Genomic DNA, 17,309 nt, shown 5'->3' with positions numbered 1-17,309 from the left:
TGGGGCTGGAGCGAGGTCAGTGAGTCCTGCCTGCCCCTCAGAGCTCTCCTGGATAGAGGTAAAGAGACTGTGGACTTGTGCCTCATCTGTAGGTCAAACAGCAGCAGCTGCTCCCAGAGCTTGGTGGCTTCATGCAGGAGGCCTGCAGTCAGCCTACCTGGGTGTGAATCCCGGCTCTGAAACTGACTAATTCTTTCTTTCATCTGCTATCACACTTCAAAGAGATCACAGAGGCCTTCTCTCCCTTACCCCCAAAGACAACTGCACCTGTCTCCCTCTGATTCCATATATGTTTTTTCCAGTATAATTCTCATTATATCAGTGACACTTGAACGTTTTGGCACATGGTTGGCCCCTGTGGGGCCTCCTTTGTCTCCACTTGTTATGGGCTAAATTGTGTCCCTTCAAAATTGGTGTGTTGAAGCCCTGAGTCCAGGTACCTCAGCATGGGAGGTCAGTGAGTGGATAGTGCCTTTGAGGGGGTGATTAAGGTAAAGAGGTCATTAGCATGGGCCCAGATTCAGTATACCTGGTGTCCTTACAAGAAGAGATTGGACACCCACAGAGGAAGGACCTGGAGGACACAGGTTGAAGACGGCCATCTACAAGCCAAGGAGAGCGGTCTCAGAATCAGCAGCCCACACCCGGATCTCAGAACTCGCCTCCAGGATGGTGAGCAGGGAATGTGTGCTGTGTAAGCCGCACATTCTGTGGAACCTTGCTACAGCAGCCTCAGCAAATGAATATCCTACCCTGCAGTACTGGGGGTGGTAAAATTTGGGTTCTGGCAAACCTGCTAGAAGCTGGGGGCTGCTGCAGGGGCACCACCTGTCTGAAATAGGTGGTCTTACCAGGGCCCTGAGTAGCTGCCACTGATGCTCATCCAGGCACTGGGAGGACCCCTGCTCCAGCGCATGCTGCTCCCGTAGCTCCTGCAGGAGGCGCTTCTTCCCCGAGAGCCGCATCTGCGTCAGCGTGGCCAGGGCGCTGCAGCGGAGTGCCAGCCTCCGGAGGGCTGAGCGCAGAAGCAGGTCATGCCCCTGTAGGACACACCGCGTGGACCTGAGAAAAGCAGGTGGGGGTGAGGTCGATGCTCTTGGCTTCACGGAGCCAGTGAGAAGCTCCCCTGCAAACAGCTACAGCCCACAGGGAGCCCCTCCAAAAGGAAGCAGATTGGAATCACCACCGTCCGCTGCCGTCCACTTAGGCCCGGGTGCCTCCTGGGCACCCCGCTGCCATCTGCTTGTCTATTAATCTTTTCAACCTCATCATCTCCTGCCCAGCTGTCCAATCCATGTGTATGGCAGCCTAGGGTATACAGCCACTCAAATTAATGATGTAACTCAAAATCAGCACATCCAAAGCAGAAATCTTAAGCTATATTTGAGTTCCTACTTCAGTGATGCATGTAAAACTTCAGTCTTCCAGAGAGGCTCATTTGGTTGTATAACTTGAGGCGTCTGCTGAGAGGCTGAGAGGTGAACAGAGGTCTGACAGTCAGCCTGCAAGGAGAGGCTGGCAAACACTCCAGGCTTTTTGGTGGGTGCCTTCATGCTAGAAAAAAAAAGTCACTTCCCACAAAGATCTAATTCAGAATCAACTAAATTCCAGTATGGCTGGAGTGAATCTACCCCTATCCGCAATTCCCGCTAGAAGTAACATAAATCCTCTGAAAGAAGATCGTATCATTTGAAGTCTTGAATTAGCTCTACAGTTTTTCACGCTTAGCGGTCATCATCCAATAAAAACAACCAGACATGCAAATAGAAGAGAATTAACTGAAAATAAAGAGAAAAACCGACAACAGAAACATGCCCACAGATATCAGAAAACAGAATAGTCAGACACGACCTTTACACTAATTATGATCAATACGTTTCAGAAACTAAATAAGATGAAGAATTTCAGCAGATAACCAGAAAACTACACAAGGAATCAAAGGGACATCCTAGAACTGAAAACACAATAACTGACATGAACGACTCAAGAGAGGAGTTCGGTACCTGATAAAATATGGCTGAAGAGAGAGTGGATGGAAGGTATCTCAAAGGAAAATATCCATGCTGAACCACAGAGAAGAAAAGAATAAAAAATACAGAGTAGCATGTAAAAGACATATGGGATAAGGTGGAAAACCATCATAACTTCTGTCACTGGAGTCCCAGAAAGAGAGGAGGGAGAGAATGGGCAGGGGAAGATCTTAAGAGAAAACAGCTGAGAATTTCCATAAACTGATACAAAAACCCAAATATATATCAGCATGAAGATTTACATTAAACATAAATGGACTAAACATTAATACAATTAAAAGACACAGGTTTTCAGGCTAGACAAATCTCCCAATCACTCTCTGTTGCCTTCAGTATGGCTCACCAGGTCTCCCTGGTCCAAGACTACTTATGCTTCCATTATCTTCTATTTTTTTTGAGATGGAGTCTCACTCTGTAGCCCGTGCTTGAGTGCAATGGCGCGATCTCAGTTCACTGCAACCTCTGCCACTGGGGCTCAAGCGATTCTCAAGCCTCAGCCTCCCAAGTAGCTGGGACTACAGATGCCCACTGCCACACCAGGCTAATTTTTTGTATTTTAGTAGAGATGGGGTTTCACCATGTTGCCCAGGATGGTCTCGAACTCCTGAGCTCAAGCAATCTGCCCACCTCAGCCTCTCAAAGTGCTGGGATTACAGGTGTGAGCCACCACACCCGGCCACCATGCTCTTCTGATGTTTCTCCTGTATTATCCAATTTCACAGCTAGACACTTACTTCTTGATGGTATACACAATTTGGTTTCTGGAAAGGGCTGGACAACTAAAAAAACAGTTGTCTCAATACTCAGAGGAAAAGAAATTGAAAATAAATTTGACCAATAAGACACATGCACTTATATGTTCACTGCAGCATTATTTACGAAAGCAAAGACAGGAAATCCATCTAGGTGCTCATCAATGGTGGAGTGGATAAAGAAAATGTGGTACATGTACACCATGGAATACTATGCAGTCATAAATCATAAAAAGAATGAAATCATGTTATGTGCAGTAACATGGATGCAGCCAGAGGCCATTATCCTAAGGAAACTAATGCAGACACAAAAAAACAAATACTGCATGTTCTCACAGGTGGGAGCTAAACATGAGGCACATACAGATATAAGGATGGGAATAACAGACACTGGGGACTACAAGAAGGGGGCAAGGGTTAAGAAATGACCTATGGGTGCTGTGCCCACTGCCTGGGTGATGGGAGCTGCACCCTAATCTTCAGCATCATGCAATACACCTTTGTAACAAGGCTGCACATATGCCCTCTGAATCTAAAATAAAAATTGAAAAATAAAACTAAAAAATAGCTATATCCAAATATTTTTTTCTCAGCTGGGCATGGTGGCTCACACCTGTAATCCCACCTACTTGAGAGGCTGAAGCAGGAGAATTGCTTGAACCCTGGAAGCAGAGGGAGGTTGCAGTGAGCCAAGATTGTGCCACGGCCCTCCTGTCCAGGTGACAGAGCGAGACTCTATCTCAAAAAAAAATACATATATGTGTGTGTGTGTGTGTGTGTGTGTGTTTATACGAAAGAAGGAAAAATCACTTTCTAGCAAATTGAAAAGACCATATTGCACTAATAGTTATAGCAAAAATGTGAAAAATGAATATAAAAATTGATAATAAATTGGAGAGTGGCTGCAACTGGACACAAGAGAACGTTTTACAATTGTGATCAATAGCAATTTGGGGGGTAACAGAAATGTTCTAAATTTGGATTGTGGTAATAGGGGTAGAACTCAGTAAATTTACTAAAAATCATTGAATTATACTCAAAAATAAGTGTATGTATACTATACCTGCAAAAGGCTGTTTAAAAAAGTTCCTATGAAGACGAGTCTATGAAGTAGGTCTCATTAGCCCATTTTATAGATGAGGAAATTGAGGCTAAGAAACATTAAGTCATTTATATCCAAAGGAAGGTGAGGGGCAGTCAGTGTGCTCACTGTGCAGATGAGGACGCTGAGGGTGGACAGAGCATCATGCAGGACACAAGCCCCAGGCCTTCAGAGAGCTGTACTCACTCTTCAGTGAGGCCACCCAGTCGGCCCAAGACGCCACGGATGGTGCCCTCGTGGTCCTCCCGCAGGTGCGTCTGCAGCACGCTGGACAGCGCACACTCCTCCATCCACGCCTGAACCGGGGCAGAGGGACAGAGCGGGTAGGTGGTTACTTGTTTTTTGTTTTGTTTTTATCCCTTTCTGCCTCAATTTCATTAATATTTTCTACCTTATTTTCTTCTAAAAGCATAAAATCTCTCCTATTTGCATTTAGGAAAAACGCAAATAGGAACATTTTTAATCAAAGTATCTAAAATTTGTTTTCTGTGTAGTGAGGAAGGGGTCTAATTTTCTCTGGATCAATGGATAATTATTTGTCCCAACCCTGGTTATTACATAATTCATTTTTTTCTGGCTTTCCTCCAGCGCCACCTTGTCTTGTTTAATTAACATATACACACATATCTTGTCCCAGGTTCTCTATTTTGTTCTATTGGTCTGTCTATTTCTGCACCAACATCACACTTGCTAATGTTGTAGCAGTCAAATGCCAGTGCAGCAAGAGCCAATCCTCCCTCACCCTCTTGTTCAAAGCTGCCTTAGCTGTTCTTGGTTGCTTTTCCTTTCATATGACTTTTAGGATCAGCTGGTCAAGTTTAGGGGAAAAAAAAGACTAGAATTTTCTCATAATTGGGTTGATTTTACAGATCAATTTGGAGAGAATCGCCATCTTTGCAAAATTGGGCTTTCCACCCCAAAACATGCCATTGCTCCCATTTTTCTTTACACTTTCAATAACTTTTTATAAGTGTCTCCCTTAAGCTCTTCTACACATCGGTGAACCTATTTTTAGGCATCTGGTGGCTTTTATTCTGAAGATGATCTTTCTTTATCGCTGGGTGTTGCTGGTATGAAGGAAATCTCCTGGTTTGGGACTGATTTTGTATGTGGTGACATTTCAGAGCAATCTTCATAGTTGTGACCGTTTGTCTGTAGGTTCTTCGGGTTTTCAATAGGGACATTCGAATTATCCACAAATACGGTGCACACAATTCGATGGAGGAGTGTCCGCTCACCCTTGCTGATTGTGCTGTTCAGGACAGATCTTTCATGGCCGTCTGGCCAGTCTGCTACCTTCTGTGAGACGGGGTATTAAAATCTTCCATCATGGTATCCATTGTTCATCTTTTCTTTCAAGTCTGTCAAATTTTGCTTTATGTATTTTGTGGCTAAATTGTTGTATGTTCCTCTTACACAATGTAATGATTCTCTTTATCCCCCCAAAACGTTTTCTACCTAATGTATAGTTTGTTAGATCTTAGTATCATGCAGTTTCTTTTGCTTGATATTTGCCTGAGATATTGTTTGCCTTTTGACTTTCTAATTTTTGGTTATCTAGCTGTGTCTCCTGTAATGCCACATGGCTAGATTAGAAAATGTGTTTTTTAGCAATTTAAATGGATCTGCTGGTTTTCACTGTGACTAATGGTATGCTTGGACCTATTCCCACCATCTAATCTTGTGTTTTGTAGATATTATGAAACGTTCTCAACTTGTTTTTATCTTTTATTGGTGTGGGAAGTAGAAAAGTTCCTTTTTAAGGTTTCTTTTCTTGTTAAAGAATAACTGTGCTAATAACTTTGTGAAGCCCTCTCCTAGGTAGCTGTTAGACACGCCGTGCTTACAGGCACGTAGTACATTCTATGCCCTTGTACTTTAACCAAGATATCTGTGCTGGACGTGCTCACAGGCATGTCCCAGCTCTCCATTGCTTTTACCTGTTTAGAAAAGTTTTAAGTTGTTGGTCAATTGGGCTTTAGTTTAGATTGTGAGGTCTGGCTCCAGTCAACGGAGATCACACACAGCAGTAAGGACAACCCCACATGAGTAAGGGATAAATTTGTATGTTTTCTTTTGTTCCTTGTACTCTCATGGCACAATGGCTAGCAAGGGTACCCTTCCTGCAGTCCAGGAAGTAAAAATTGCATTGCTAAAAGATCCCTTGTCTCAGTGCTAATTTTTCTTTGCCGCACAGAGCGAGCATCTATTTCCAACAATTGGATTCATCATTCTTTAGATCTCTAATCTGTATTCTGGGTCATTTTTTTCTCTACTTTGGAAGTCATATATTCTGTTTTGTTATTTTACTCAGTGAATGCACTGCAAAGACCGTCAGAGCTCCCCTGTGGCTGAACAGATTGATTTATCACCTGGTGCGGCAAGGGAGAATGTGCAGAGGGGCGCGAAAGGCCCAGGTGTGGGCTGTGGGAGGTGATTTGGGGAAGGCTTAGTGAAGCCAGGCTTGGCTCAGCCAGGACGCGGTGTCTGGGCATTTCAGGGGCGGGGAGTTGGACAATGTTCGGTTGGTCTGCGTTCAGATGTGGTTGCAGGGTGGTGTCATTTTTGGCTCCGTCCTTCATGTCACAGAGGGGCCTCATCCAGGGTTGATGCTCGGTGGTTGGTTGTTCAGTCGGCAAACACCCAGGTCCAGCTGCGAGTAACAGGCTAGTTTCTGGGTGGGAGGGGCTGCTCCTTTCTCTCCCACGTGGTTACTCTTCAGTTTTTAAGTTGCATATTTAACTTGTAAACATAAAGTTAATACTTCTGCCCTCCTCCAGACTAGGAGAAACATGATTCCAGGGTTCTCTCTGCCTTCCCGGATACTGATCTCCATGATTTTGGTTCTGTGCTGTTTTCTAAACTCTTCATTGTTTGAATTATCACTGTTCCTTTGCCCAGTATTCTTTCTTGTTTCCATCACTCCCTCTGTTCTCCTTTACTGTTTTACAATTGCCTGTTTCTACAGAATAAGATATGTTCTACTCCTATAGGATTTTGTCATCCTGTTCTCCATGTCTCTTCTTTCACATTTTCCGTCTCTTTACATGTCTGAGCTGTGTTTTCTGGAACCACCTTCTCACATTTACCTTCTAGTTCACGCACTGTTTCTTTAGCCTCAATTTAATCTGCTATTCTATTAATCCAATTAGATTTCTGTTTTCATTATTATAATTTTCTTATCTTTTTTTTTTTTTTGAGACGGAGTCTCGCTCTGTCACCCAGGCTGAGTGATCTCCTGTAAGATTTCGGCTCACTGTAACCTCTGCCTCCCAGGTTCAAGTGATTCTCCTGCTTCAGCCTCTCAAGTAGCTGGGATTACAGGCACCTGCCACCATGCCCAGCTAATTTTTTGTATTTTTAGTAGAGACAGAGTTTCACCATGTTGGACAGGCTGGTCTTGAACTCCTGACCACAGGTGATCCACCCACCTCGGCCTCCCAAAGTGCTGAGATTACACATTAGAATGTGCTCATAACATGTGTTTTTTTGAAAACAGAGGGGATTAACAGCCCTTAAAACAAGACACTATGAAACAGGACAAGACACTGAGAAACTATACTTTATGAATGAAAATTATAGTAATGAGGCCAGGCATGGTGGCTCACACCTGTAATCTCAGCACTTTGAGAGGCCGAGGCAGGTGTCACACAGCTAATAAACAGTGGGGCAGGAACTGAAATTTACATCTTTATGTCTCCAAGGCTCACATATTTTCTTTTTTTTTTTTTTTAAAGACGGAGTTTCGCTCTTATTACCCAGGCTGGAGTGCAATGGCGCGATCTCGGCTCACTGCAACCTCTGCCTCCTGGGTTCAGGCAATTCTCCTGCCTCAGCCTCCTGAGCATCTGGGATTACAGGCATGCGCCACCATGCCCAGCTAATTTTTTGTATTTTTAGTACAGACGGGGTTTCACCTTGTTGACCAGGATGGTCTCAATCTCTTGAGCTCGTGATCCACCCGCCTCGGCCTCCCAAAGGCTCACATATTTTCTAAATCCACCATGCTCCTCCCTGACGATCTCACATCACCAGGTGATGCACCTAACTCAGCAAGACGATGATAAAACCAAGGACTCCATCCTTAAGGTGAGAGAGGCTTCTTCCCTTTTCTATGGCTTTTTAAAAGGCTGTACCTCTGGCAGCCTGGAGATGGTGCATGCTGCATTTGGAATGCAGATAAAACACAGGCCTGGATGGAAGTACCTGCAGCCTAGACTTCAGTACTGGTGGATGCTGTGATTCCTAACACTTGCACTTAACTCTCACAAAACTGCACTGTGCTACTGGAACAGTTCATTAAATCCCATCTCTGACCCCTCTTGTGAGGAGTATACAATAATCTGTTAGAGTGCTAGGGAAACCAGAACATTCTAGAAAATTCTGCAGTCTTTTTTTTTTTTTTTTTGAGATTGGAGTCTCACTCTGTTGTTGCCCAGGCTTGAGTGAGGTGGTGCAATCTCAGCTCACTGCAACCTCCGCCTTCCAGGTTCAAGCAATTCTCCTGCCTCAGCTTTCCAAGTAGCTGGGATTACAGGCACATGCCACCACGCCTGGCTAATTTTTGTATTTTTACAAAAAATGACGAAATGATGGAAACCGCCTGGAGTGGGGTTTCACCATGTTGGCCAGGCTGGTCTCAAACTCTCAACCTCAGGTGATCTACCCTCCTCAGCCACCAAAAGTACTGGGATTACAGGAGTGAGCCACCGTGCCTGGCCAGTCTTCATTCTTTGACGGGTGAGTTTGCATTGTCACTAAAGTATATAGGGGTCTTTGCTGGGTGTTTTGAGAATGCAGCTCAAACTAGCAACAGGATTCAACGATGATTGATAAGGCCAAGACCTGGACCAGACGCTGCCTGCAGGTGTCACACAAACCTCTTCAGCATTATCACATGCAGGCTGGTAAATGCTCACATTCAGAAGAGCTGTTCCTCGGGCTAGAGTGCTGGTCGTCGCTACCATGTCATTCAGTGGCCTCCGGTAAGTTTTACTCTTTGTCTCAAACTTTTGTGTATTATGGGGAGAAAGGGAAGAGCTACTAATGGATGCCTAGTATGTGCTGAAAGTTTGGTAGTGTCCTCCTGGAAACAGGGAGGGTTATTAGGTGGGGCGAGCTCTAAAATTAACTCCTGAGGCAAACACCGGAGTGTTGGGGGCAAGTGGGGATGGCAGTTTTAAACAGCATGATCAGAGTAGGCCTCGCTGTGAAAGCGACAAGGGAGCCAAGGCCCAGAGCAGGACAGAGTGAGGCCGGAGCACGCCCAGAAAGCCAGAGGGGTTCAAGGAACCATTGGGGCCTGGGGAAGCATGCAGGTAGGGTCAGAGGGCAGCCAGGGCCTAATGTGGTGGGCTTCGCAGAGTGTGGTGAGGACTCTGGCTTTATAAACGCTGTGTGAAATGAGAAGCCGCTGGGGGTTCTGCACAGAGAAGCAGCATGATGTGACTCAGTGTCCCCTGTCACATCTACTGTGCTATGACCGTAACATGCCCAATTATTTTCAGTATCACTAAGAGAGAAAAGTCACTGCCAATTAAGGTAAAATGCATCTTGATTTCAGGGATGTTAAAATATTTTTAAATGTGTATCCTAAAAATTAGTGGCAAATAGGATCTTAAAACAGGGGTGTCCAGTCTTTGAACTTCCCTGGGCCACACTGGAAGAAGAAGAACTGCCTTGGGCCACACAGAGAATGCACTAACATGAATGACAGTGCCTGAGCTAAAAAAAAATGCAAAAAAAACCCCTCATGATGTTTTAAGAAAGTTTACAAGTTTGTGTTGGGCTGCGTTCCAAGCCATCCTGGAATGCATGCAGCATGCATGTCGGACAAGCTTATCTTAAAAGTATCACTCTGGCTGGAGGGTTGAGAATGGAGGCAGAGCAGCTGGTCAGCTGTTGCAATAACCCAGGCGAGAGGCACAGTGGCTTTGGCCAGGGTGCTAAGACGGGAGGTGCCGAGAAGTGGTTAGACATTCAGGCTTAGAATGAACGCAAAACTAATAGGATTTCTTGTCAACCAATGTAGGGTGTGAAAGAAAGAGGAGTCAAGGATGACCCCAAGGTTTTTGCCCCAATTTAGTAGAAAAGTGGAGGAAGGCTGTGGGTAAGGCAGGTTGGCAGGAAGAGCAACAGCTATTTTTGACACACCAACTTCTCATATCTAGCAGTCATCTAAATGGAGACTTCGTGTAGAGCTGAGTTCAGGAATGATCCTGAGCTGAGGGTATATTTTTGGAAGCTGTTGGCTCTCAGTCTAACGACCCTCGAGGAACTAAAACCTGACAAGAGCCATGTGAGTGAGCACGGAAGTGACTCTTCTCCAGTCACACCTTCAGATGAGACCCCAGCCCCAGCCCAGGGATTGGCTGTGGACTTGTGAGAGGCCCTGAACAAAGGGCTTGGTTAAACCTTGCCTGGACCTCTGACCCACAGACATTGAGAGATAATAAATGCATGTTGTTTTAAGCTGCTGGTTACTTGTTATGCAGCATTAGAAAATGAATGCAGACATTGTGTGACTGGATGGGATCACTGAAACAGTGCATGCAGATAAAGAAGAGGGCTACAGACCGCACCCCAGGGCTCTTCAGTTTTCAGAAAATAAGGAGCTGGGAGGGGACCAGGAGACTGAGAAGCAGAAACCAGTGAGGTGGGAGGAGAAGCAAGAGTCAAGCAGGTGTTTCAAGGAGGAGGGAAGAGACCAACTTGGCCAAACACAACCACTGATTCCAGTAAGAGGAGGGAGGCCTGAGAGCTTGGCACACGGTGGTGAGAGCAAGACTCAGTGACGAAATGATGGAAACTGCCTGGAATGGGGTGTAGAGAGTGAGGTGGGGAGCCAGGATTCAAACTCAGACAGACTGCCTCTAGCACTGGTGTTCCTTACTGTCATGCTCAGGAGTGTACCAACTGCCACATTCCCTGCCCCACAACTACCCACTGGTGTGTTAGTTTCCTGTGGCTGCTGTAACAAATTATCACACATTTGGTGGCTGAAAACAACGCTTATTACCTTCCACTGCTGGAGATCAGAAGCCTGAAATGAGCATCGGCAGCTTTGCACTCGTCCCTGAGGGTCTGGGGCAGGATCCTTTCCTTGCCTTTTCCAGTTCGTAGAGGGCACTTGCATTCCTGGGCTCACAGCCCCTTCCTCCATCTTCAAGTCCAGCAAGGGCTGCAGAGTCTTCCTCACTGCCTTACTCTGACACTGAGGCTCCTTTTTCACTTATAATGACCCTTGTGATGACATGGGGCCCAGCCGGATCATCAGGAGAATATCCCCATCTCACGGTCTTGTAAGCAGACATAGTCATGAGTTTTAGGGATTAGGGTGTGGGCCTCCTGGGGGGCCATTATGGCTGCCCACTGCAAGGGCACTGGGAGAAGCCCAGAAGTCTGCATTAGAGCAGATTAAGTCTTGAGAAACAGCATTCTACAACCTGTTCCAACAGCGTAATTCACAAAGTCCATAATTTTTAACAACTTCCCCGAGCACAGGGATATGAAACTACCAAGGCCTTTTTGGATAGAAAACAATGTGGGAAAGGCAATTTGCAGTTGATGTGTTTTTGATTTTCCATAAATAGCTTTGTTGGTGCTTTTCTTCTCGTGATTAATATTCATCTGAACTGCAGAGAGTTCATTTCTCATTTTTTTATCGATGGGGAAACATGGCAAGTGGATCTCTAACTATCGTCTGTTAATTTAAGGCAATTAAATAATCAGTAAATTAACTATGACATACACACCTTGAGAAAACAGTCTTGGGTCATAGGTATATAATCAGTTGATGAGGTCATTAACTCTTCTGCTGCTTCCTGCATGCAAAACTCAGCCAGAAACCAAACCCTCCCCACATGCCAAGAAAAATTCACAATCATATGCTCACAAAGTAAAATATAAAAAACAGAGCTGTGGATAGTCTACTATTTGCCTAAAATAACCTGAGACTCATAACCAGAGAGTTTTAGATGAATCACAGGTGTCTTATCACAGGTGAGACTCTGGATTCCTTCACTGTCAATAGCATTACATGATCGATGGATATTGTGCAAAAGATCTTAACTCGCATTATCTCACAGCAATCACCTGGGTGTTGTGACCCTTAGTTTTCACACAGAAGCTGGAGCTCTGAGGCATTTTTAGCCAAGTCGTGTAAAGTCACAGAGTTGCAAGAGGTCAACTCACTGGCTAAAGTCACACAGCTCATTAATGTGTCTGCTCTGGCTCAAACCCATGTCTTGGGCTTCTGAGGTTAGGGGCCTGGCAAAACCACAGTGGTCTCTAAAAGGCCCCTACACTTATTTAGTGGGTCCACTTCAGAGGCCCCTTAGGCTCACCTGGTTTCTAAGACACTGAGGCCCAGGTCCTCCTCCCTCCTCAGGGACTATAAATGAATTGGTCTGCAGCCCAGTATTTGGAATGAATTGGATGAATTCAGCTTCACTTAGATCCCTTAGAAGAATACAGGGCAACGGCAATGCTGTAGTCATTTCCAAAGCTGCACTATTGTTGCTGGAAATGGAACTAGTTTTCCTGGGCATTTACCATATTGCAGCCACTGGGCTTTGAATAGGCGTGTAAAGATGAAAATCAGGGTTGCTGTCCTCAAGGGACTCATAGCCAAATGCAGGAGATGGACAAGTCACCTATGATGGGGCAACTGGATGCCACTGCCAGAGGACTGAATGAACTAGAAGGAGGTCTAAGAATTGATTTGGGCAGGTAACTAGGCCCTGTGCCTGTCCCCACAGCTGTGAGTGGTCATGTGTTTGCATAATGCTTTCCTCTATCTATTATGTACTTTCCGTTGCTCCAAGGAATTGTTTCAGGAAAACTCTTTTAGATGCTTCAGTCAGATTGGTCTTTTGTAACTAACTGCAAACCCAACTTAAAGAAACAGGGTTTGTTTCTGACAATAAGCATCCAGGGGTGGGCGGTTCAGGGCTGCGCAATGGCTTAACAGCACCGCCAGGGGCTCGGGGCTGCCCCTACTGCTCCATCATCTGGAGCCCACCAGGTTCACACAGGCTGCCTCAAAGGCAGCGCAAGGCTGATGCACCTCCAGGCCTCCCCGTGTGTTCTAGGAAGGAAGAATGGGACAATGAAGAAGTGGGCTGCTCCAAGCAGAACTGGCTTTTGTATCAGGAAAGAGAAGCCCTTTGCCTTGTCTCAAAGGCCAGAGCAGTGTCACTCAGCCATGGCTAGTTGTAAGGGTTATGAAGAGTAAGGATGTTAGTTTCACAGCTTCTAGAGGGCAGAAGGCATGGGAGACAGGACATGCAGGCAGTCTTGGGGGGTGCTGAATTTGGAAATGCCTTCTTTTCTTTAACAGTTGAATTTTTTAAAGATAAAATCAATGTGGGCTGGGCACAGTGGCTCACGCCTGTAATCCCAGCACGTTGGGAGGCTGAGGTGGGTGGATCACGTGGTTCCAGGGGTTTGAAATCAGCCTGGCCAACATGGTTGTGAAACCCCTTCTCTACTAAAAATACAAAAATTAGCCAGGTGTAGTGGCCCGCACCTGTAATAGGGAGGCTGAGGCAGGAGAATCGCTTGAACCTGGGAGACAAAGGTTGTGGTGAGCTGAGATTGCACCAATTGGACTCCAGCCTGGGCAACAGAGTGAGACTCCATCTCAAAAAAAAAAAAAACCCAAAAAACAAAAACAAAAAAATCAGTGTTTTGTATTAGTTTCCTATTGCTGCTGTTACACATTGCCACAGCTGTGGCTGAAAACAACACAAATCTATTTTCCTACGGTCTTGAGGACGGAAGGCTAAAATGGGACTTAATGGGCTAAAACCAAGGTGTCAGCAGGGCTGTGTTCTTTTTTGGAGGCTATGGGGAGAATGCGCTCCTTGACTTTCCCATCTTCTAGAACCAGCCAGAGTTCCTAGGTTCACAGCCACACCATTCCGACCTCCGCTTAGCCCCTGAAATCTCCTTCTCTGACTCCCACCCGTCTGCCTGCCTCCTGTAAGAACCCATGCAATTATGCTGGGCTCACTGGCATAACCCAGAATCATCCCTACCTCAAAATCCTTCACTCAACCCCACCTGCAAAGTGCCTTTTGCCGTGTAAGGGAACACAGTGTAGATATCTTTGGGGGGTCATGATTGTGTCTCAGCATATATCCATGGTTTAGTAATCAGACTCTCACTGAAAAGCAGGAGTCCTGTGCACGCAGCTCCCCCACTCCCACAGAGCCCACTCCCTGCGAACCTCTTTCCTTTCTGCCATTTGGTTGGCTACCTATTCCTCTCATTCTAAAGAACATGCTTCACTGCTCTTTCTTGACTGATCAACTGAAGGTATGATCTCCGACTTCCCGTCGAGGGAGATGAGGGCTCTGCTCTCTCATCCCACCCCGTGGTGGGCCGCTGTGAAAGGGAGGCAACAGTCATCTCTGCATAGCAGCTACAATAGGCACTAGTGAGTGCTCAGGATGTGAGATCTGTCACTCTTCTTCATGTGCTTCTAAAATGCAGACCCCAGCCCCTGGGTTCCCAAATGCCCGCACCTGCTGGTCTTGCTCTAGGAGCTCCTGGAAGAGTTTCCACTGCTGCCTCCGGAAGTGATCCGATTTCCCCAGCTGCCAGGCAGCGTTCTCCTGGACTTCCTGCCTCAAGTAGTCACACTCTTCCGGGGGGAGGCCAGTCACACCAGGGAGCGTCTGAAGGAACAGGGTGTCCACAAACTTCTGGAAAGTGTCCATGGTGCTGCAGTACAGTTCCTGAAGCCAAGAGTCACAGCTGGGGTTATAGGTCATGGCAGGACCCTGTGTGGGGCCTCAAGCCTCCCACAAGACACAAGGAGATCCACAGACAGGAACTCTGAAGTCACACGTACGCAAGCATGCATAGATACACATATACACACATACAAGTACACCCCCACATGCACACACACTTGTACACACAGAGACATGCACATGCACTCATACACATATGCATGCAGACACGTGCACATACACACATGCACACATACACATGCAGACATGCACATCCACATGAACACATGCGCACCTTCACACACCCACACATACACACATGCACATCCACATGAGCACATGCACACCTGCACACACATGCACACATACACATGCACACAGACATGCAAGTATACACACATGCACACAGACATGCATATCCACATGAACACATGCACACACCTGTCGACCCATGTACACACTCCCACACACTTCCATGCATAAAGTGCACACATACACACATGAATTACAATACACTCATATATACTTGTGCACATAGACACAGTCCCCCCCCCACATGCACGCACAGTCTTGGGATACACCTGCCACCTTAGAGCCATCAGCCCCACTCAGCCAAGCCTCACACCTGCTCTCTTTTGTCAGTGAGCACTTCACCTCTGGCATCTCCTTGAAACCATTTGGGCCTCCCCTTGGTCGCTGTCTAGATTATTTTCACAATCCCCACTGGTCTCTCTGTCTTCCCCTCCACCCTCTATACTTAGGTGAGTTATTTTTGTAAACCTCAGATCTGTGGAAGACCTCTGTTCCCCTCACACTCAGGATCACCCAGCAGGGCTTCCAGCAGCTCAGAGGTGGCCCCAGCCATCTCATTCTGTTGCCTTCATCCCACCTCCCCTGCCCCAATATCTTTCTAAAAACTATGAAAAACAAACCCACACCATAGATAACAATATGAAACACCTATGGATCTGATATTTGCATCTTTTTTGTTGTTTTTATTTAAACATGGAACCTTATAGGTAGCCGAGTGTGGTGGCTCATGCCTGCAATCCCAGCACTTTGGGAGGATCACCTGAGGTCGGGAGCCTGGCCAACAAAACACGGTGAAACACGGACGCTACTAACAAATACAAAAATTAGTTGTGGCGCATGTCTATAATCGCAGCTACTTAGGAGGCTGAGGCAGGAAAATCACTTGAACCTGGGAGGCAGAGGTTGCAGTGAGCCGAGATCACGTCACTGCACCCCAACTTGGGTGACACAGAGAGACTATATCACAAACAAACAAACAGACAGAAAAACATGGAACCTTATAGGTTAAGCTGGAATTCTTCATGGCTTCCTGCAATTCTTTCCCCTCCCTCTCAGCCTCACACAGCCACCCCCATGAAGTCAGTGCCCCTCTCTCCAGTTTACCTGTCTGTACTTTCCCTGCATATGATGTTCATAAAGGTGGCTTTTGGTGTGTGTGTTAATCCACCCATAAATGGCAGTTCATCGCATGTTTCATTATGCAGATGCTTTTTGTTTTTTTTGAGACAGGATCTCTCTCTGTCCCCTGGGCTGGAGTTCAGGGGAGTGATCACGCCCTCAGCTTCCTGCTCAGGTGATCCTCTCATCTCAGCCTCCCAAATAGCTGGGACTATAGGAGAGTATGCTACTATGCCCGGGTAATTATTTTTTTTTTTTTTGTAGAGACAGGGTTTTACTATGTTGCTGAGGCTGCTCTTGAACTCCTAAGCTCAAGGGCTTTGCCTGCCTTGACCTCCCAATGTGCTGGGATTATGGGTATAGGCAACTGTGCCTGGAATCTCATCACTTTCACACCTACAATGGACTCCTCACCCTGCAATCCCTCCAAAACAATCCCTTCTCTGGAGCCTTCCCTGGGCCACTCAGACTAACATGGGGATTTCTGATCCTGGGCTCCCACCAGCTGTTTGGTTAGCCCAGCAGAGTATCTAAGCCACAGTTTACCTGTCATCCCCCATGAGCACAGCCCCTGAAATAGCGGCTTTGTCACACTAGGGTCCGGACCCGCATCTCATATCCTCCCCAACCAAGCACCTGCCTACCGTCCCTGAACACACCATGCACCAACACGGTTAGAACAACCACGTCCCCTCTCTACCCAGGAACTCTCCACCATGTTCCAAAAATCAATTCGAGGTCTCCTTTTCTGATAAGGCCTCTGACCACAGGGTCTGATTAGGTGCAACGTGGCTTAGCTGAACATCTGCTCTCCTTCCTGGAGTCTGGATTCTTGGTACATGTCAGGAAGTGGGTGTGCCTGTATGACTGATCCAAGTAGAGACCCTGGACTCTAAGCTCAGGATAACATCCCTGATAGACAACATTTCACACGTGCTATCGCAACTCATGTGAATTAAGTGCCACCTCTGTGACTCCACGGGGAGAGGATTCTGGAAACTTGTGCCTGGTTTCCTCTGGATTTTACCCCTTGTAGCTTCTCCCGTTGCTAATTTTGCTTTGAATCCTTCCACTGCAGTAAGTCTCAGCCATGGGTACAACTATAGGCTGAGTCCGTGAGCCGTCCTAGTGAACCACTGAACCTAGGGGTCTTACAGGCCCCAGAAGACGTGCCCCTCCTTTGCTGCTGCCCCTCCAGCACTCATCACCCTTCGCAGGCACTGGTTGTGTGATTGCCCCTCTCATGGACGAGACC

General features: G+C 46.4%; 1 protein-coding gene across 9 annotated transcripts in view; it reads right to left on the bottom strand.

Moving 5' to 3' along the window:
• Positions 1 to 17,309, bottom strand: part of EVC (EvC ciliary complex subunit 1) — a 105,255-nt gene that overhangs the window by 15,651 nt on the left and 72,295 nt on the right. For all 9 annotated transcript variants that reach the window (XM_078367542.1, XM_078367543.1, XM_078367541.1 and 6 more), the window contains 3 exons: positions 14,414 to 14,626; positions 4,071 to 4,180; positions 852 to 1,062 (listed from right to left, as the gene is read on the bottom strand). In XM_078367542.1, coding sequence (XP_078223668.1) covers positions 852 to 1,062; positions 4,071 to 4,180; positions 14,414 to 14,626 — 534 coding nt within the window. The remainder of the gene's footprint in view (positions 1 to 851; positions 1,063 to 4,070; positions 4,181 to 14,413; positions 14,627 to 17,309) is intronic.

This window comes from Callithrix jacchus, chromosome 3 (assembly GCF_049354715.1).
Source record: "Callithrix jacchus isolate 240 chromosome 3, calJac240_pri, whole genome shotgun sequence".
In the NCBI taxonomy this organism is placed as follows: domain Eukaryota; kingdom Metazoa; phylum Chordata; class Mammalia; order Primates; family Cebidae; genus Callithrix; species Callithrix jacchus.
The sequence above is the reverse complement of the archived record's forward strand: the minus strand, read 5'-3'. Positions and strand labels throughout refer to the sequence as shown.